This window comes from Grampus griseus (genome assembly GCF_964374135.1).
Source record: "Grampus griseus genome assembly, chromosome: 20".
Lineage (NCBI taxonomy): Eukaryota > Metazoa > Chordata > Mammalia > Artiodactyla > Delphinidae > Grampus > Grampus griseus.
In genome coordinates this window covers 71435-93511 of record NC_139014.1, presented here as the reverse complement: position 1 = coordinate 93511, position 22077 = coordinate 71435, and the positions used below count along the sequence as shown (strand labels likewise).

General features: G+C 47.0%; 1 protein-coding gene across 1 annotated transcript; it reads right to left on the bottom strand.

The window, feature by feature from the left end:
* Positions 1–18373: 18373 nt before the first annotated feature.
* LOC309838081 (etoposide-induced protein 2.4 homolog) lies at positions 18374–20195 on the bottom strand. Its single transcript, XM_082679022.1, is given in 2 exon segments — positions 18374–19564; positions 19567–20195. Coding segments are annotated over 2 exon segments (909 nt in total). The 5' UTR covers positions 20123–20195; the 3' UTR covers positions 18374–19211.
* Between the last annotated feature and the right edge of the window lie 1882 nt (positions 20196–22077).

Genomic DNA, 22077 nt, shown 5'->3' with positions numbered 1-22077 from the left:
TAAAATGATTAGAAAACAAGCCAGAGCTGCAGCCCCTTGTCTATCCTGACCCTCAGGACCCCACACCTGTTCCTTGGACCTGGCCGGAGCAGCAAGGCCCATTTTCTGCAGCTATGAGCCCCTGAGGGGCGAGGATTGGCCGACCTGGGCAGCCTGACCTGGCCGGCCAGCCCTTCCCAGGTGTGCCTGGGTTGAGGGCAATATAAACACCGCTCCAGGCAGCAAGAGCCCCTGCAGCTGTTCCTGACGCCATATTCTCTGCCCCGTCAGCAGTCTCGGGGCTGGGCTGGTGGGTGGGAGTGAGGGGCCGCGGCTCTGTGGGTGGCCCGGTGTGAGTGGGGCTCTGCTGGACTTTCTGCAGGAGTTGCCAGGCTGCCACCTGCTAAAGAAGAGGATGTGTCACCCATACCTGCCGCTGGAATTTCTCCCCGGGCAGAGGTGAGGAAGGAAAAAAGCAGTGGGGGCTGGGACAGGAGGGGTGTCTCAGGCAGGGAAATGGAAAGCTTCCAGAAGAGCGCCCGGGGCCAGGACCATCTCGGCTGGCCTGCAGGCACCAACTTGGCCTGTGTGCTGTGGCTGGGGTGACTCCAAGCCCCTTCCTGTAGGCTTTCAAGTCCTTGCACACGTTCAGGTGTTTTACCTGGGAAGGGTGGGAACAGTTCAGCAGCAGCTGGCCTGGAGCTCAGCTCACGTTTACTCACAGACGCCTCGGCACCGTCCCCCAGCTTTGCAATGAGGACGCTCCTTGCGGGGGGGCTGCTGGCTGCGTGGGAGACGATTCCCCACCTCTGACCAACTTCAGAATTCTTTACCACTGGAGCAGGTGTCCTGATAGGGTTTTCATCTGTGTAACTAGTGGGTTCTTAATTAGCAATGTGAACGGTGACATCAGAAGTCCTGAATTAGGGTGGAAATACTTATCCCCAACAGGTACAGGTGTAAAAACCTGGGGAGGCCATGTGCAGTCAGTACCCTTGGGGATGGGCTTCCGAATTGACCCCTCAACATTCTGGTGTCCAGCCACTGCTTTAGGACTTCTGGGGCTCAGTGCTGACTCTAAGGGTTCTGTAATCCAGCCCCTAATCTGCTTTTAGTGAGACCCGCACTTCTGGGATCCTACAGAGCAGGGTCTGTGTGACCGTTCTGTGGCTTCTGTAACAAATGACCACAAGGTGGGTGGTTTAAAACAACAGGAATTCATCCTCCCCCAGTCCTGGAGACCAGACATCTAAGATTAAGGTGTTGCAGGACGGAAGTCTCTCCAAAGGCTCCAGGATAGGGTTCTTCCTGCCTTTTCCAGCTTCTGGGGTCTCCAGGCGTCCCCAGGCTTGCGGCTCCATCCCTCCCGTCTCTGCCTCTGTCTTCACGTGGCTTCTCCTCTGTGTCTGAGTCTCTCCTGTTTTGTCTCTCATAAGGACTCTCTCAATTGGATTGAGGGTCACCCTAACCCAAGATGACCTCACCTCGAGATCCTTAACTATATATACGAAGACCCTTTTCCCAGATATGGTCCTGTTCACGTGTTCTGAAGGGACACATCTTTTGGGGCCAGCATTCAACCCATTGCCTGTGTATAAAATAACCCTCATTTTAGGAGATTACCAAGGTCCCGTATGGACTGGCACAGACAGCAGCTATGTGGGTGGGGTCTGGGCAGAGTGAGGACCCTGGAATCACCTGGAAAGGATGAAGTCCTGGCTGCATTAGGTGAACTCTTGCACCACGGGGCACGTGGAAACAGCCACTCCACTCTGTCCGTGGAAAGTGCCGAGTCCAGAAATGGTTATATTGCAAAGCTGGCTCTCCTGGGATTTCATCATCAATAGCATCATGTAACCAATAACTACGGGCTTGGAGGAGTCACTCTCTGGCACGTGATGACAGCACTGTCTCTTTAGGCTCATCCAGCCTGGAATAGGAATGTGTGAAGGAGAAGAGCTTGGGAGATTGCGAAGCTTGGTTGTCAAGGAAACTGAGCAGGTTTGTCAAGGAAATTTCTCCCTTAAACTGAAGGCAGGGCTGGGAGAGCTGAACTCCAGGGATCTTTTAAAGGGGCTGCTCTGAAGAACCATCACCCGAGAGGTGGTGTCAGCATGAGCTGGGGTTTGAGAAAAGTGTGATGAGATGAAGCTTGACTTTCTGTGACAGCTGGGGAGGGGTTTGTAAAGCACCTTGGCTTTTAAGGCAAATGTTTGTTGCTGAAACAAAGTGTCTCCCAAAACGGGGCTGGAGCTCAAGATGTCTCTGTCCCCTTCTTGCGAGAGTCCAGGGCAGGTGGGTGTGGGGGCCCAGGCTCTGTCCCCCTGGTTTCTCCTTCCTGCTTCCAGGTGAGGGCTCCAATAAGCAGGGTGGGGTGACCAGGTGGGCATCATGCCCTCCGTCCTAGGATGCAGGCTGGCCAAGGCCCTCACCACCTCCACCCATTTCCCTTGGTAACACGAGGCACTACGCCCCAGCTGGGAAGGCTGGGAGGTGCAGGGTAGCTGTGAACAGGAAAAAGGGAAATGGTTTCTCACGGGCAGCTGCACGGCTCTCCTGTGAGGGTCATCTGGACACACCTGGTAGCGCACAGACACTGGGTCCTGTGAAGCTTCGATGCTTTGTGGTTCTGGAAATCCTATAGGAGACGGTCCACAGCAGGGAAGCTAATGCTCTCAGTGGAGCTGGTGAAGCCAAAGATCTGCAGTTCAGACTGAAGGTGCCGATGTACGTACAGGACAAAACCATCTCGTGGGATTGGACTTCAGGCACGTTTCACATGTATGCAGTCGTGTTATGCCGAAAAGCTTCTATCTTGTGCCTCTCCTCAGGGACCCCCTCCTCAGTTCCTGGGGCTCCTGTAACTCACGTACAGGGGGATGGAGAGTGGGCTGTGTCCAGTCTGAACCCTGAGTTACCCTGCGTGTGAGTCTGCTCAGGACCACCGTAACAAGTAGCACAGACAGGGCAGCTTGGGTAACAGACCTATCTCCCAGTCCTGGATGCTGAGATCAAGGTGTGTGCACGCTGGCTTCTCCTGAGGCCTCTCTCCTTGGTGCTTAGACAGCCATCTTTTCCCCAGGTCCACACATGGTCTCCCCCTGTGCCTATCTGTGTCCTAATCTCTTCTTGTAGGACATCAATCCTATTGGATTAGGATCCACCCTAGTGACCTCATTTTTACCTTGATCACCTCTTTAAAAATCCCATCTCCAAATACAGCCACATCCTGGGGTCCTGGGGGTTAGGGATTCAGCATGTGAATTTGGAGGGACGTGACTGAGCCTATACCATCCTCCTTAGGAACCAGGTGTGCTTCAGTCCTTCCTTCCCTCAAGTCACACGAGGTGATGTAATGGCTCAAGGAGAGGCCACTCGTGCAGAGTTTGTGTCCCAGCCGGGGAAGCCTTCTCTGCTCTCTTTGATGAGGCCGTGGCAGTGCCGGCCCCGTCCTGAGATGAGCAGTTCTGGGGTTTCCTGCCGTGTCTCCCGGCCTGCTGAGGTGCCCATTGTCAGGGAGCTGAGGAGCCAGCAGCCTAGTGGGGATGCCGGGGACTCTCAGGGCCTTGGCAGGTGTCTCTCCCGGCAGATACCCTAGCGAAAGTGGGGAAACATTTGGGGGATTACAGGCGGGAGAGAGTCAGTCTCGTTTATGCTTCAGAAAGACCAGGTTGGGGTGGGATGTGAGACGCACCATGGGGCAGGGAGATTTGTCAGGCCTGATGGAGGAACCAGGCACCAGATCGGGCTTGGGCCAGGGCTGTGGGCGTAGAGGGGAATTAGTGTGGGAACTGGCCACAGACTGTTGTCGAAATCTCGGCTTCCCTGTGCACCGAGGCCAAACAGAAATACAGAGACAGGGATTTTGGAGGAAGAGAGAGATGGCTTTATTTTTCTGTCAGGCAGCAGGGAAGACACAGCCGGCTAGCGACTCAAGAACTGGGCACCCGCCCGCTCCTTGAGAATCAGGGAAGATTTTATATGTGGTGCTCTCGCAGTCGGGGTATAGGATGAGGATAAAAGTAGTGACGGTCTTGCATTCCTCCTTTCCTTTGCATTATTTCAAAACAGTCACAGTTGGCATCAGGCCGCCTGGTAATTGGGGTCCAGCAGTCTGGTAATTGCGTCCGTTTGCCTCTGGTTTATCGGCGGTGACCTCGTTTCTGAAATGCAAAAGCTATAGGGGGTGATTTGTTAGGAGGGGCGTGTAGAATGTAAGTGCTGAACATGATAAGGTTAGGGAGTGAGAGGCAGGGGATGTAACTCACACAGAGTCAGGGGTGATGGGTGCCGAAGGTAAATTACATAGTGTCATGGAGTGAGGTTAGTCTTGTAAAGTACAAATCTAGTTACTACAAATGAGTGACAAAGTAAAACAAGGAGTGATGAACTCTTTCAGGCCAGGTTATGTTTCTTCTCTAGCCTGTTCGCTGTTCCCTTTATTTTCCTTGTTCTCAGGGGAGGGAAAACTTCATTTCTATTTTTGCTACAACAAGACTCTGGAGGAGCAGATGACAGTCACTGGGGCACAAGGAGGGTGGGAGCCTGGGAGACCCCAGTGTTACCTAACCAAACTTGGGTCCGCTTGCCCGAGTGCAGTAAAGCCAGTCTACTGACACCGGGTGTGGTGAAGGAAAGTGCAGCTTTAATTGTAAAAGTGCCAATACAAGGAGGCCAGGTGGCTTGTGCTCTAAAACCCCAAAGTCCCTGAGTGATTTCAGCAAGGAAATTTTAAAGGCCAGGTGAGGGAGGGGGGTCGCAGGGTATGTGATCAGCTGGTGCACAGTTCTCTAGTTGAAGATGAGGTAACAGGCGGTTAACATTATAAATTATAAACAGAATCTCTGGGGCTCCCTGTTCATGATCATCAAGTAGTTAATTTCTTCCACTTGGTGGTGGTTTTAGCATCTGTAAAACAACTCAGGAAGTGTGCATCAAACACTGTTATCCAGGTACTTCAGAGAGGAGCTACAGCAGAGGATGTGGGGGAGGGGTCTGTCCTAGGAAGGCCCCGTAGGGTCCTGCTCGATTACACCCGGTGCCTGGGCTAAGCAACCTGGGAAGGTGGGGCTGCTCCTGGGTGTGGGGAACTGCAGCATCCCAGTCCTCTGAGGGGCCTGTTAGCCCCCAAGGGAGACGGGGATGCAGCGGCTGGACAGAGGTGTCTGGCCTGGGAGAGGGGTCCGGGCTGGAAATGTCACTGGAATCATCACAGGGAGGGAGAGAAAAGGCCAGTGGGGACAGGTAGGTCACAGCAGACTGTGCAGGTGACTGCGGTCCTGGTGGAAGCAACTCAGAGCCAGAAAGGAGTGGCCGTCAGGGGCTGACCTTCATTCTCTTGTTCGTTTGTAAAGCCGTTGTGTCAGAGTTTGAGACACCGCCAGGAGTCGTCTGGGCCCAGTGCTGCCATGGCTTCATCAAAGGGCCCAGGGGGAACAGAGAACCACTGCAGGCCTCGCCCATGTCCGCACTGGGAATGAACCCCATCGGGGCTCCTGGGCTCACAGACTTGAGGGAACCTCTGTCCTCAGGACCGGTCTTCCTCCCTCCTCTCACCTGCTGGTCAGAGGCCCAGGAACCCCCAACCTGGCTCCACCCCCAGGGCCTGGATTCAGAGGCCCAGGAACCCCCAACCTGGCTCCACCGCCAGGGCCTGGATTCTGGGACAGCTTAGGGGTAAGCAAGACCCTCATGCTCCTTTATCTGCTTAGGGATGAGAATGTCTTAAAAGCTGCAAGTGACTGATTACAAAAGACTGGGTGTTTCCAGCAGATATGGGTGGAAAGATGGGGTGTGAAGTTCCTGTGTCTGCAGGGTCTTCCCAGCATGAAGATCTGTGTGTTTCCTCCGGCCAGTGAGCATCCTCCCAGGAAGCCCAGATCCAGGATTACGAGGGCAGAGGCTCTCCCCTTGCTTATCTGTAACTTCCCACGCCCACAGCAAGGAGCCTGGCTCCCACCATCTGCCATTTATCTGTGCATTGCTCCTTTCCAGGTTACATGTGCAGAGGTTTCAGAATTGTTAGCTACTACACCCTGGAAAGAACTTCGTAGAATAAAGCCCACTGTTTATATACGGTCCTTTTGCCTTTAGTCTGCAGATTCCATTCATTTCCAAAGGTGACTTAGGTCAGCACCTTTTATCCCATCCCCTACAGTGAGTTGTTTCCATATATTTCTAATACATTTAGACTCTGTCACATTATGTATTCCATCCTGCAACACGCCTACATTCTAAATAACTAAATTTGAATAGATTATGATTGACCCCTTGGGCTACACACATCTATGGGCTTAGACAAATGCATAGTGACAGGTATCCATCCTAGAGTATCACATGGTATACTTCAACCCCCCCCCACCCCATGATCTGCTTATCATCTATGTGGCTTCGCCTTTCCCAGAATGTCGTAAATGGGGTCATACTGTGTGCAGCCTCCGCAGACTGGATTCTTTCACTTGGCAACACATACTGAGGATTTATCCATGTCTTTCCATAGGTTGATGGTGCATTCCTTTCTGCTGAGTAGTATTCCACTGCACGTGTATGGGAGGAAAAACAATTTTCCCTCTATTTTTCTAGGTTCTTGGTTGAGACCCCCCCTGCCCCTGTAATAAAAGATTACCAGGAGAAAAACAAATTTAATGACATGTATACCTTCTGAATACAGGGGGGATACCACGGAAAACTGAGTCACTCCCTGAAATGATCCCCTTAAATACCATCTTCAGCTAAAAACAGAAGAAAGATGTTGGGGAACGGGGGGAAGGCCAGTTATGGCAGGTTATCGTGCAAAGCACAGTAAAGAAGGGTATGATTGTTTGCACATTTAAGTCAGGACATCTCCATTGATAAGTGTTACTTGAGCTTTCATTATCCTTCTATTTCTGGTGCAAAGCGGGACATACTCTTATAAATGGGGATTTCTGTATTGTAAATGTCCTTCACAAAAGGGCAATCTCTACTCAGTTTTCTGAGATTCCTTTTTTTCTTTTTTTTAAAAAATCAGACTGAAATAATCCTCGTGCCAGAGGGAGATATTTTGGGGTGGCATATTCTGCTTGCCTTGACATGGATGTATGCATTCATCTTTTGAAGGATATCCTGATTTCTTCAAGTTTTTAGCCATTATGAATAGTGCTGCTGTGCCTAATTGCATCCTTGTTCGCATTTGGACATAGATTTTCAAAGCAGTTGCCTAAATACTGGAAGCACAATTGTTGGATCCCAAGGTAAGACTTATTTAGCTTTGGAAAAAACTGCCAAATTGTCTTACAAAGTGGCTGTACATGCATCCCACCAGCAATGAGGGAGAGTTCCTCACCCTCTAGCAATTGGTATTGTCATATTTTTGGAGTTTAGCAGTGCTAATAGGTGTGCTGTGATATCTCATGATTTTAATTTGTAATTCCCTAATGGTATATGATGTTGAGCTTGTTTTTGTATGATTTTTACTATCTGTATGTCTTTTTTGGCTGGGTGTCCAGATCAGATCCTCACCCATTTTTTTTTATGGGGTTGTTTTAGAGGTCTTTGTCTATTCTGAGTCCAGATCCTTTATCAGATACAAGTTTTGCAAATCTTTTTCTCCCAGTTTGTGTCTTGTCTTTTGATTTTCTGAATAACGTCTTTGAGAGTAGAAATCTTTAATTTGATAAAGTCCATAATATTACTTTTTTCTTTTGTGGATTGGCTTTTTGTGTTGTGTGTTAAAACTCAAAGCTCATGATCGAGAGACTAAACCCAAGGTCATGTATTTCTGTGTTTATCTCTGTCATTTTGATAGTTTCACATTTTACATGTCTGTTAATAAATTTGCGTGAGTTTGGCGTAAGTTTTAAAGTTTGTGTCTAGTCATTTCATTTCATACAGTTTCCAGTTGTTCCTTAACTATTCTGGAGAAGTCATGGGATACTTGCCTGTATTTCAGTTCGCATTTCCACAGTTTAGTGGGTGCAGCGGAAGTGCCTGCAGGGAGCGGGGCCTCCACTGAACTGGGAGGTGGCTTGGTCTGCACGTTCCCATTGGCTGGCAGGGAACGTGAGCCCGCCTCCCTGGCCCTCCGCGGGAAGGCCCGTTCTGCCTGCGGACTTGGCGCCATGCGCGAATGATGGGAGCCCTGCCGCCTCAGGACCCGCTGGGGCTTTGGCTTCTGGGACACGCGGGGCCGAGTCCACGCTGATGGCCGGGCTTCGGGACAGCCCAGGGTCGAGTCCACACTAACAGAAGCCGGGTCTCCTCAGGACCCGCTGGGGCTTCAGCTTTGGGACACTGTGGGGTCCAGTTCATGCAGACAGGAGCCTGGTCTCCTCAGGACCTGCCGGGAGGTGATGCCGCTGAGGGAGAAGGTGAGGAAAAGTGGGCAGAAGGTTCCTGTGCGTGGCTGACCGCTGAGGGTGTCTGTCTTCAGAGGACCCAGGAGAGGAAGGGCTTGATGTGGGAAACTGGGTTTTTGGCCCCTTTTGTGTGTGGTGTAGACAGAGCGCAGTGTTGTCCTTTGGCGCGTGGCGTCTGGTTTTCCCAGCACCATTTATTGAGGGGACTGTCCTTGCCCTGGTGTATGTTCTTGGCTCCTTCCTTGTGAATTAACTGACCACATACCTGTAGGTTGATTCCTGGGCTCTCTGCTCTGTTCCTCTGGTCCGCGTGCCTGCCTTTGTGCCAGTTCCACACTTCTTTGGGACTGTAGCTTCGTGATGAAGTGTGAAGTCAGGGAGCGAGATGCCTCCAGCCCGTTCTCCTTCCTCAGGGTCGCCTTGGCTCTTCTGGGTCCTTTGTGGCTCCACACACGTCTTAAGCTTGTTGGTTCTGTTTCTATGGAAAATGTCATTGGACTTTTGGTAGGGATTGCGTTGAATGTGTACATTAATTTGGCTAGAATGCATATATTTTTTTAATTAAAAAAAATTGGGGGCCACACCATGTGGCATGCAGGATGTGGGATCTTAGTTCCCCAACCAGGGATGGAACCTGCGCCCCCTGCAGTGGGAGCGCAGAGTCCCAACCCCTGGATGGCTAGAGAAGTCCCACCTTAGAATGCATATTTTCACAATATTCTTTTTACCCATGAACATGGGGTATATTTCCATTTATTTTTGTCTGTTCAGTTTTCTTTATCAGTGTCTTCCAGTTTTCAGTGTGCAGGTCCTTCACGTCCTTGATTAAATTTACTCCTAGTTATCTTTTTGGATGCAATTGTAAGTGGGATGAAAAAAATATTTCCCTTTCTGATGGTTCATTATCAGTGTATAGAATCACAAATGATTTTTGTGCATTGATTTTTCTTTTTTTTTTTTTTTGGTATCCTGCAGCTTTACTGAATTCATTTTTTAGTTGTAACAGTTTTTTGGTGGTTGAATGTGGAAGACTAGAATTCAGAAATCCCACTGTTTCATCTACATCCATGTCATCCACAGCACCCAAGACATCGTGGCTCCCAATATAATCTTCCCATGGTGCCTCTTGTAGTATGTGGACTCCTACAAGGGTGATTAGCGTCCCCACTGTGGGTGAACTGGATATGGGTAGGGCTCGGCCTCTATAACTGAGTTTGATGTCTGTATTTCTGGCATGGTATGACATGGTTGGTTTGATAAGTACTTTATTTTCTAGTAAATTTTAAGTGTATAAAAAACTTTAAATAGCAGTATAAAGTTTTCCACATTCACAGAATACTCCAGTTTGTTTTACCCTGTGAGAGTGTGAGGGCCACTCTCCCAGGGAACCAGCACATAATCCCAAAATGAGGAATAATTATGATTTCCACATTATAATCCTATCCACACACCTGCTTCAACTTTCACCAGCTGCCCCAGCGTTGTGGAAATGTATTTTTCTATTCAAATCCAGTTTTCTCTTCTTGGAACCATCACTGGGGCTTGTCCTCACTTTAAAAACCTTGCTGGATTGAAAGTGTACAAGATGACCATGATCTGGGTGGTTTTCTGTATGGCTTCTTTCACTTGGGATGTTTTCATTGTTTATTTGCATTGTAACATTGATCATTATTTCATTCATTTTTTCCATTGGGATTAAAAACACATAACATTTACCATTTAAACCATTTTTTAAATAAAATTTATTTTATTTTTAATTTTTTGGCTGTGTTGGGTCTTCATTGCTGTGCGCGGGCTCTCTACTTGCGGCGAGCGGGGGCTACTACTCTTTTTTTTTTTTTGGCGGTACGCGGGCCTCTCACTTTTGTGGCCTCTCCCGTTGCGGAGCACAGGCTCTGGACGTGCAGGCTCAGCGGCCGTGGCTCACGGGCCCAGCCGCTGCATTGCATTTGGGATCTTCCCGGACCGGGGCACGAACCCGTGTCCCCTGCATCGGCAGGCGGACTCTCAACCACTGCGCCACTGATGTTTGATATCTTTTCGTGTCCTTGTTGACCATTTGTATGTCTTGCCTGGAGGACAGTCCATGCAAGTCATTTGTCCGTTTCAAAAATTGTATTGTTTGTCTTTTTGTTGATGAGTTGTAAAAGTCCTGGGTATATTCTAGATAAAGAGTCTTATCAGATACATAATGTGCCAATATGTTTTTCAGTTCTGTGGCCTTTTTACTTTCTGGATAGCCTCTTTTAATGCACAAAGGTTTGTAATTTTGAGGAAATCCAATTTATCTATTTTTTTCTTTCATTTCTTATGCTTTACTGTCAAATCTAAGAAACCATTGCTAAATTCGTGGTCGGGAAGATTTAATTCCTTGGTTTATTTGAGAGTTCATAGATCCTTTCTCGGTACCCACTAGGCCAGGCTTTAGGCCTGGGGTTGAATCAGTGTGAGGGTTCAGGGGTCATGGTTTAGGGTTATGGGTCATTGTTGGAGAGTCATTGTAGAGGGTTGTGGTTAAAGGTCATGGTCAGGGATTAGAGTTTGGGGGTCAGGGGCGAGGGTCTAGGAGTCTGAGGCTAGGGTTGTTAGGGGGTTACGGTTAGAGGTTAGGGTTCTTAGGGTAAAGGTTAGAGTTAGGTTTAAGCACAATTGGCCCTCATTGCCCTCCCCTCTTCTTCTCTCTGAAGCCTCCAGAATGGATAGGACTTGCCCTGGGTCAAACAGGAGTCAGGGAGCTGAGGTCAATAACTGGTTTTCTGGCCTTCCTACCCACAGTCCTGGGCTCTGAGAGAAGAATGAAATGTCTGTTCTTGTCTCGGACTGTTTCTTATCCAGGTCAACCTCTGTCAAGGATTGGGGAGGGTGTCAGAAGTCATGCATGGTTTCCTTCTGACCTCCCACCTGGGAAGGGTGATGCTGGCCCTACTCTGCCTGGGCAGCCCCAGGTTCCAGCACAGCCCAGACAGGAGGGCACTCAGTGGACATGTGTGGATTTATACAGAACTGGGTGCAGTGACCTGCCAGCCCCCGGATGCTGCCTTCTTGAGGGCTGGTGGGGCCCTCCTGGCACTGGAGGCATCCTTTGTCCCATCTGAGTGGGCATGAATAGATGATCAAGTCTCAGGCAGGACAGCCCTCGACCTCTGACTATCCAGGCAGGCATCTGTGGTCCTCTAGCTCAGTCCAGCCTGGGCATTGTCAGGCCCTCATGCACAGATACGGAGCTGACCATGATGCCGGGCAATTCAAGAGCTACCTGGGCAGTGTAGACATTCCTTTGAGAAGTTTCAACTACCAACATCCATGTGGTTGAGAAAAAGGCCTCCCCCTCACAGCCTTGTAGCTTGCCAAGAGAGGTGATAATCCTCTAAACATTGGAGTGTGGCCCTGACACAACAACCATACAGCAGACCATGGCCCTGCAATCCTCTGTCCTTTCAGAGGATTGGGAGCAACTGGACCTCCCAGTGTGAGGTTTACACTGCCACTGCCATTGTCTTGGAGAGCCATATGCATCCATGTGGCCTCTGGAAAGCCTGCCAACTATGGGTTCCATGGCATGGAAGAATTCTCGAGCCTCCCGTTACTTCATTGCACAAGACTTTCCTTACCACCCTAGCATTTGGTTTCTTCCCTTAGTAAAGGAGACAGAAGAAACGGGCAAAGAAGCAGTATTGTTTTTCAGGGATGGGCAATTAATATGGCCAGGGAGACGGCATAACTCAGGGCTCCCACCTCTCAGGGGCAGGAATGAGTTGTGTGTGTCTTCTGAGGGCACATGGGCTCTTCTGGGCCATCCTCTGAGATGTGAGGACCTGGTGCCCAAGGCAGGAGACTTGAGTTTACCATCAAGAATAATCCTACCTTTTCAGCAAGTGAAAGAACTTCCTGCAGTCTTGGGAGGACAGTAAAAGCACTGGATAAGTAGCTGCAGCCCCTGACCCTAAGTGAACCCCTTTCTTCCTTTTGTGTCAGATTCTGTGCTGTGCAGTGAGCTGTCATTGACATAGAATCTGTTGCTTTCTCCCGGCCAGCATCTGTTGTCATGCCCAAGTGCCTCAGTTTTCCTTTGAGAATTACATCTCACCTGCTTCCAGTCCAAACAGTTCCAGAAGGATGACCCCATGTTCCACCCAGCTCGAAGATGGGTTTACAGCCCACATCTAGCCAGTCCCATTTTCCATCTTCTGGTGATGGGTGAAGTATGAGACTGTAACCCAAGCCAGACCAAAAGCATTTAAAACCATGACTTTCTTGGAATCCAGGAAAAGGAGAAACTCTTTCTCGGAAAATGGATGGTGAATGGTTGTCAGCCTAGAATAGCTGTTGGCCCAAGGGCAGTGAGAGAGCCTGTGCCTGTGAATGGGGTCCCCCAAAGGCACTGAGCGGGACAAAGGTTTGGAGAGAAGCAAGGTCACACTGAGACAGTGTGAGCCCCTGGACCTGCCAGGTCCAAACCCATTCTTCAACTTGCCACTTGCAAGTATTAATGTATTTATACCCTTACAATAAATACTAATTTATTTTACTTCAGTAAGTGTGTCCAGTTGCTGGGAATAAAAAAAAGTCCTAGTTGACACATCCAAATCAATACTCCTTGATCCATCCTCAGGTGTCCTCACTGGGTAGGCGTGGCTGGGGGACGTGAAGACACTGGGTGGGGTCATATACTAGGGGAGCTGCCAAACAGCTCTGTCCCTGCTCCTTCCCTGTCCCAGGAGAGGGAAAGCCTGGAACAGTGATAGGATAACCAGTAGGGGAAGAGGTTCCTCAGTGATTAATTGGTCTTTTTGTGTTTTCCTTAATTTAGGGTTCATTTTGGTAATGTGTTTTTACAAAGAAATCACCCATTTCGTCTAGATTTCCTGTTACAGTAGTTTTCTCATATTTGACTTTTACTTTTTCCTGTCTAATTTTCTACAGAATCATCACAAATAATGAAGAAATACTGATACTTTATTATTAACTGAAGTCCCTATTCACGTTCCCTTTGTTATACCTTTCCTTGTTCCAGGGTCGCATAGGACATGGGGTCATCATCTGTTTAGTCTCCTCTTGGCTCTGACAGTTGCTCAGACTCTCCTTGCTTCCATGACCTTGACAGCATGGAGGGCTGCTCAGGTATTGTATAGACTGCCGGGTGCTGGGATTTGCTTGGTGGTTTTGTCGTGGTTAGACTTGGCTTTGAAAAAGCAGACCACAGAGGTGAAGTGCTTCCTCTTCACTATATATCAAGAGGACGGGCTCTTAAGGGAACTTCTCCCTTATATTCTTAATTTTGATCACCCAGCTGAAGTAACGTTTGTCAGGTTTTCCCACAGTGAGGTTAATTTTTTCCCATGTCCATCCTGTGTGTCTTATGTAGGAGGAGGTCATAAATGCAGAAGCCACACTTGAGGAGAGAGGGGTTAGCTTCACATCCTTGATGGACAGCTGAGTGTCTATATACATTGTTTAGAAGCTTTCTGCATAGGAGATTTCTATTTAACACCATTCACCAAAAACTATGTAATTTATTTTTACCAGTTGGGACACGTGAATATTTATTGTAAACTTTTGGTTATAATCCAGCACTACATTATTAGACTGCTTAGTTCATTCTTGCTTTTGCTGTTGAGAGCTTTTTCCATTTGCTCCTGTTTTCATTTTACATAATTTTTCTTTTGTGGGTTTTTAAAAATTTTTGGTACTTCTTTACTTTCTGATATTTTAAGATTATCCTGCTTCATATATTTACTGTCTCAGTCCTAGCATCAGCCCTTTCTTCAAAGAGCCCTTGTTCCTTTTATTAGAGAATGGTGTTAAAAACTTACACGTGGGAGCTAAATATGCTCGGCTGACAGTACATAGAAATATGTGCATGTATCCCAGCCTGTGCACATGCACAGAATCATAAAGGTTTCCATGTGGAACTATGTGCAGGCTAAAGAGAGTTTATACTGATATCTCCAACTGGATCTGTTATGACATGAATACTGTAACCTTCTCTCTTTGTCTGTGACTTCCCACTCCAGTGGTCAGAAACCTGGCTTCCTCCATTTGTCCTTTATTACATTCACTGCTTGTTCCATTCGATTACTGATACAGTAGTTTCAGTACTGTTAGCTGCTGCCCCTCCTGGGAAAGAACATAGAGTCCCCTGTGTGTGTATGGCACATTATGTCTTTGGCCTACAGATTCTGTACATTTCCAAAGTTAACTTAGGTCAGCCCATTTTGTCCCACCACCAACAGTGAGTTTTTTCATACATTTCTGAATCAGTTAGCGTCTTTGTTACATTCTGTATGCCAGTCTTTGACACTCCCATATCCTAGGTAGCTAAGTTTGGATAGATTGTAACTTACTTGTTGGGTTGTAAAGATCTGTGGGTGTAGCCAAATGCAGTGACAGGTATTCACCACTGAAGTATCATATGGACTATTTCAACCACATATTCCGTAAACTGTTTACCGTGTCAGTTTTGCCTTTTCTAGAATGTCATATAAAGGAGGTCATACACTGTGTAGCTGTTCAGACTGGATTCTTTCACTTAGCAATGTAAGTGTTAGATGCATCTATTGTTTTTTTTTTTGGCCCGGGTTGATGGTCCATTCCTTTATATTGCTGAATGCTATTGCATTGCATGTATATGAGAGAAAAAATAATTTTCCCTCTACTCTTCTGTGTTCTTCATTGAGATCTCCCTTGTAATGAAAAGGAGATGAACTGGAGAAAACAATCAGAAGTTTAATATATACCATGCATACCTCCTGTATACTTGAAAGATACCCAGGAAAACTGAGTCACTCCCTGAAATGGCCCAAGCCATTACCTTAAATGCTTCTGCTGAGAACAAAAAAAGATGTTAGGGAATGGAGGCAGCCACTTAAGGGAGGTTATTAGGCAAAGCACAGTAAACAAGGGTATGGTTGTTACACAGATTTATATCCAGGCCTGTTTCATTGACACGCTTTTTTTTTTTCAAACATTTATTTACTTAGCTGCGCTGGGTCTTAGTTGAGGCCTGTGGAATCTTTAGTTGCGGCATGCGGGCTCTTACTTGCAGCATGCGGGATCTAGTTCCCTGACCAGGGATTGAACCCTGGTCCTCTGCATTGGGAGCATGGAGTCTGAACCACTGGACCAGCAGGGAAGTCCCAACAAGCTTTTCTTGATATTTAGTCATCATTCAATTCCTGGTCCAGAGAGGGACATACCCTTACAAATGGAGATATCCTTAATAATTGTAAATTTACCTCATAAAAGGGCATTTTCTACTTGGTTTTGAAAGATTCTCCTGGGTCTGTTTCTTTTCTTTTCTTTTTTTTTTTTTTTATGCGGTATGCGGGCCTCTCACTGCTGTGGCCCCTCCAGTCGCAGAGCACAGGCTCTGGACGCGCGGGCTCAGTGGCCATGGCCCACGGGCCCAGCCGCTCCGCGGCATGTGGGATCTTCCCAGACGGGGGCACGAACCCATGTCCCCTGCATCGGCAGGCGGACTCTCAACCACTGCGCCACCAGGGAAGCCCCCGTTTCTTAAACTAATCCGTCCAAAATAATCCTTTTGTCAAATGGGCATATTTTGGGGTGGTGTATTCTGCTCCCCTTGACATGGATGTGCCCTAATTTGCTTATGAATTCATCTACAGAAGGGCATCCTGATATCTTTAAGTTTTTAGCCATTATAATAGAGCTGCTGTGCATTGCTTGATGCTAGTTTTGGTTTGAACACAGTTTTTCAAAGCAGTTGTCTAAATACAAGAGGCACACTTCTTGGATCCTAAGGTGAGAATGTTTAGATTTGGAAAAAACTGCCAAACTGTCTTCTGAAGCTGGTTGTACGTGCATCCACCAGCATCTTGAGTATATTCTTGTATGCTTATTTACTGCCTGTTTATCTTCTCGGGCCAGGTGTGTGTTTCAATCTTTACCAAATTTTAATGGTGTTGTTGGCATAATTTGAGTACAGATCCTTTATCAGATACGTGTTTTGGAAATAGTTTCTTGTAGTTTGTGGTTTGTCTTTTGGTTTTCTGAGTAAGGTCACCAGACCCAAGGTCATGTAGATTTTCTTTTTTTTCTAGGATTTTTATAGTTTGGTAATTTAAATTTGTCTATGGGCAATTTTGAGTGAATTTTGGTTTAAGTTGCGAAGTTTGTGTCTACATTCATTTCATTACATATGGTTTCTGATTAATTGTTCCTTAACCCTCTTTTGAGAAGATACAGAGAGATACTTGGCTCCATTTCAGTTTGGATTTCCAAACTTAGTATATACAGCAGAGCTGCCTCCCAGATGAGGCCTCTGGGTTTGTGAGTGCGGCACTCCCGGCGCTTCTCTGACCTCCCACAGGGGGCGCCGAACCCACCTGTCTGACCCTGGGGGCACAGGTGCACCCTGCCCACAGACTTTGCTCTGTGACAAGCAGACAGGAGCTTTGTCTCCTGTCAGGGCTTAGGTTTCTGGACCACGAGGCATTGTCCACCCTGACAGGAACTGGGTTTTCTCAGGAACCACTGGTGAGGAGACTCCACAAGAGGAAAAAATGAGCAAGTGTGGAAAATCTTCCTGTGCAGCTGACTGCAGGGTGGGTGGGGTGCATCTTCAGGGCACTCAGGAGAGAAAGGGTTTAGTGTGGAATATTGTGCACTTTAGTTAGTTTTATGTGCAGTGGGTGACCAGTGTCGTTCTTTGGAGTCTGGTGTCTAGTTTTCCTGGCACTGTTTGTTGATGGCTTTGGGTAGAACATTTTTTGTGTGTGTGGTACGCGGGCCTCTCACTGTTGTGGCCTCTCCCGTTGTGGAGCACAGGCTCCGGACGCGCAGGCTCAGCGGCCATGGCTCACGGGCCCAGCCGCTCCGCGGCATGTGGGATCCTCCCGGACCGGGGCACGAACCCGCGTCCCCCGCATCGGCAGGCGGACTCCCAACCACTGCGCCACCAGGGAAGCCCCAAACATTTTAATAATAGTCATTTTTCTGATGCATGAGCATGGAATATTGTTTTCTATTGTGTCTTCAGTTTCTTTATCAATGCTTTATAGTTTTCTGAGTATAGGTCTTTCATGTCCTTGGTTAAATTTATTCCTAAATAGTTTGTTCTTTTTGATGGAATTGTAAATGGGATTGTTTTCTTGATTTTTCTTGCTGGTGGTTCATTATTAGTGTGCAGAAATAAAACTGATTTGTGTATATTGATTCCATATTTTGCAACTTTACTCAATTTATTTTTTAACATATTTTTTGAAGTAATGTGAAAAATTGTAATACTAAAATCTCACTGTTTCTACTGCACCCCAGGTAATCCACAGGACCCACGACATGGTAGCTAACTAACGTACTCTTCCCACGGTGCCTGTTAATACCATGTGGACTCCTACAAGGGAAGTAAGTATCACAACTTTGGTTGAACGTGGTCTGGGTAAGTCTTGGCCTCTATAACTAAGTTTGATGTCTGTCTTATCTGATTTTCTGGCATGGTACTGACATGGTTGTTTACAAAAGTTATTTACTTTCCAGTAACTTAAAATGTACAGAAAAGTTTCAATAATGGCAAAAAGTACTCACATTTGCCACTTCACACAAAATGCTCAGTGTGTTTTACCCAAGGAACCAGCACATAATCCCTAAATGAGGAAATCCTGATGTCCACATTATAATTTAATACACAGGCCCACTTCAACTTTCATCTGCTCTCCCAACTGTATGAAAATGTCTTTTTCCATCCTGATCCAGTTTTCTTTTTCTGGAACCATTACTGAGTTTTCCCCTCATTTGGACAACCTTGATGGATTTGAAGCAGACAAGATGAGTATGGGATCTGGGTGGGCTTTTCTTTCTTTCTTTTCTTTTTCCCCTTGTGATACGCACAGGCTCCGGACGTGCAGGCTCAGCGGCCATGGCTCACGGGCCCAGCTGCTCCGCGGCATGTGGGATCCTCCCGGACTGGGGCACGAACCCGTGTCCCCTGCATCGGCAGGCGGACTCTCAACCACTGCGCCACCAGGGAAGCCCTGGGTGGCCTTTTCTGTATGGCTTTTTTCACTAAAGATTTTTTTTTTTCACAGGTTTAATGGGTTTAATAAGTTTACCCCTTCAGTTCCTATTTGCAGCACCCAATATTCCTTTGAAATACCAGACAGACCCAGCAGTGGCCAACAATAAAGTTCAGACCTCCAGAGTTTAAAAGTTCAGGTTCTCTGAGCATTCTGTGTTGCAGTGGCACTTGTCCAAAATTGGTACCTCCCTATAGCTGGGGGAGCTTTAAATGTACCAGTGAAAAAAGCTTTTTCCCCTTCAAGGGGAAGAAAGAAAACCACTCCTCAAAACCCAGCAGATCTGGCTGTGAGGTCTTTCCTCCTGTCCCATCTCTTCAGGCTTGTTTTTTTTTGCAGTGGAGCAAGAGACCAAATCTAGCCTGAGTTATAAGAAACAAGACAGTGATGGCTATAACGGGAGTGACCAGGAGCAGCAGAGTCTCCTTTACTTCCCACGTCCAATATATGTGCTTCACAGAAAAACCAAAACAACAGGTCCACAAAATACAACAACTAGAATTACAAAAATCCATTCATCCAAGGGTGGTGGAAGGCAGGAAGGGGAGGTGGGAGGATAAATGGCACAGGGAGAAAAAGTATTCAAATCAGTCCAGGCACGGGGGCTGGCAAATGCTAGAAAAGAGCTGCAGAAAATCCTGTGGTCCTTTCAGACTCACCGGTGTTTAAAATCCATACTGGTGTCAGGACGATTCTGCCTTACGTGCACCAGACAAAAATCCCGATTCCTCAGAGAGAAGGTAATATGCACAGGGCCCTTGGCAGAGTGGGTCCTGCCTTCCCTGGTCGGGGAGGTGAACAAGAAAAAGAGCTGACGCGGCATCCTTCCAATCCCACCCATCCCCTCTGGGTGGCAGGCGACTCAGTGGCCCTCAGCAGCCTTCAGTTTGGCAGGAGATGGGTGTGGTGAGGGGAACTTCTCTGCAGAAGTTGAACTACTCAGGGCAGACTGCAGGTAGACCGTCTTGTGGAAGAGTCTGTTACTTAAGAAAACCACCAAGGAGAAGAGGCGCAATTGGAAAAGGTATGCTTTGCCAGGGGTCTTTGCTTCATTGGCGCTGATAATGAATAAAGGAAAGAGGATAGAGAATAGGCAGCCACTGACAATGTAGGAGGACTGCATTGCTGTGAGGAAAGCCAAGGGCAGACCAAATCCAAAGTAGTAAGGCCAATTCCTTTCTATGTTTGACAATCGCTGGTGCATTTCAATTCCTGGAGGAGGAAAAGAGCCTGCAGCAAAAGGTTGAAGAGCATGTCAGCAATTATTTTGCTGACACTAGGGAATGGGTGAGGCTTCCTCCCTGATACCTCGAAGGCCAGGTCAGCTATATCCTGAAACCAAATTGCATTCACAACTTTGCTAAGCACAAACAGGGGGAGCACCCAAAGAGCACTGAAAATTGACGTGAGGAAAAACTCGAGCCACGACCAAACATCCCCATGTAGTGACGGATCACCAATAATTTGGGCTGTTACTGACTGAAGCACGGGAATAAACACTCGATAAAACAAAAGGAGACTGAACCAGAATACTCCACCATTCCAAGCGCAGCACTGAAAAATTCTACTAACAATACGTGGTTCACTCTCTTGCTTCCTCTCTATACTCTGGGCTCTCCTCTGAGCCAGGACACTGCTTGCCCTTCTTCGACGCTGCTCCTCTCTCTTTTGCTGAATTCGAGCATCTAGCTTTGAGATGGTACAAATTCCCCAGATGGAGTCTTTGATTCCTCTGGCAAGGTCCTGCAGAAAGGTTTTGACACTGTCAGCCATCTCTTCACTGCCCAAACTATCAACTACACAAAGGAGAGAGAAGTGTCCCCAAATGTCTCATCATGAAGCACCCGGCAGCTTTGCCCCCGCGGCTCCGGCTCCGGCCCGGCCCCTGGCCCACCGCTGGCCCGCTCGGCTCCTCCACGCCCCTCCGCGCCCGGCCACCCACTCCCGCCAGGGCGCTCCCAGGGCCGGGGCCGCTGCGCCCACACTGGGCGTGCCCGGGCCGCTAAAGATGTTTTTAACGTTCGTTTTTGTAACAAATATCAGCACTACACTTTTTTTTCATTGTCATTACAAATACAAAACATGACTTTAGCGTTTAATTCATTTTACGTATCCAGTTTTGTGGTATTAACTACCTTCATGTAGTTGCACAAACAAGTTAACTAACACGTGTACATCCTGTGTGCATGGGAGATACCCAGGGAATTGAGTAACACCTTGGAATGGCCCAAGACATCACCTTAAATACCGTCTTCATCTAAAACGAAAACAAAGGAAGGGTAGAGTTGTTTCTGTCTACATTCATTTGATTGCATATGGTTTCCAATCGATTGTTGTATAACTAGTTTTAGAGAAGTCATGGGATAGTTGGCTTCATTTCAGTTTGAATTTCCAAATTTAGTGGATTCTGCAGGCTTGATACAAGGTTTACAAACTTGATACTGAATCAGGACATCCCATGGCGTAACTGGTATTAATGGTTTGTTCAACAATTAAAGTTCTGTGTGATATGAGTTCAGCCTGGAGTAATCCAGGTTAGTTTCTATCTGTTATACATTTGTCCCAGGATGAAAGGACAAGGGAAATAAGGCCTGCTTTATAAAAGTGACTTCAAATTAATTGATGGTATAATCTCAGCCTAATTTTTAAAAAATTTATTTTATTGAAGGATAGTTGAGCTACAAAGTCATGTTAATTTCTGCTGTACAACAAAGTGATTCAGACATATACACACACACACACACACACACACACACACATACATATATACATACTGTTTTTCATATTCTTTTCCATTATGGTTTATTACAGGGTACTGAATATAGTTCCCTGTGCTGTACAGTAAGACCTTGTTGTTTATCCACCCTATATATAATAGTTTGCTTCTACTAATCCCAAACTCCCAATCCATCCCTCCCCCCTGTCTTCCCCTTGGCAACCACAAGTCTGTTTTCTTAAATCTGTGAGTCTGTTTTTGTTTTGTATATAGGTTCATTTGGGTCTCATTTTAGATTCCACATATAAGTGATATCATATGGTATTTGTCGTTCTCTCTATGACTTACTTCACTTAGTGTGATAATCTCTAGGTCCATCCATGTAGCTGCAAATGGCATTATTTCATTCTGTTTTATGGCTGAGTAATATTCCATTGTACATATGTACCACATCTTCTATAGCCATTCATCTTTTGAGGGACATTCAGCTTGCTTCCATGTCTTGGCTATTGTGAATAGTGCTGCTGTGAACGCTAGGGTGCATGTATCTCTTTGAATTATAGTTTTGTCTGGATATATGCCCAGGAGTGGGATTGCTGGTTCATATGGTAATTCTATTTTTAGTTTTTTGAGGAACCTCCATACTGTTTTCCATAGTGGCTGCATCAGTTTACATCCCCACCAACAGTGTAGGAGGGTTTCCTTTTCTCCACACCCCCTCCAGCATTTATTTGTAGACATTTTAATGATGGCCATTCTGACCACTATGAGGTGATAACTCACTGTAGTTTTGATTTGCATTCTCTAATAATTAGCGATGTGGAGCATCTTTTCACGTGCCTATTGGCCATCTGTATGTCTTCTTTGGAAAAGTGTCTATTTAGACCTTCTGCCCACTTTTTGATTTTTTTTTGAGTTGTATCAGCTATTTGTATACTTTAGAAATTACGCCCTTTTTGGTCACATCATTTGCAGGTATTTTCTCCCAAACAGTTAGCACAGGTGCTAGAAC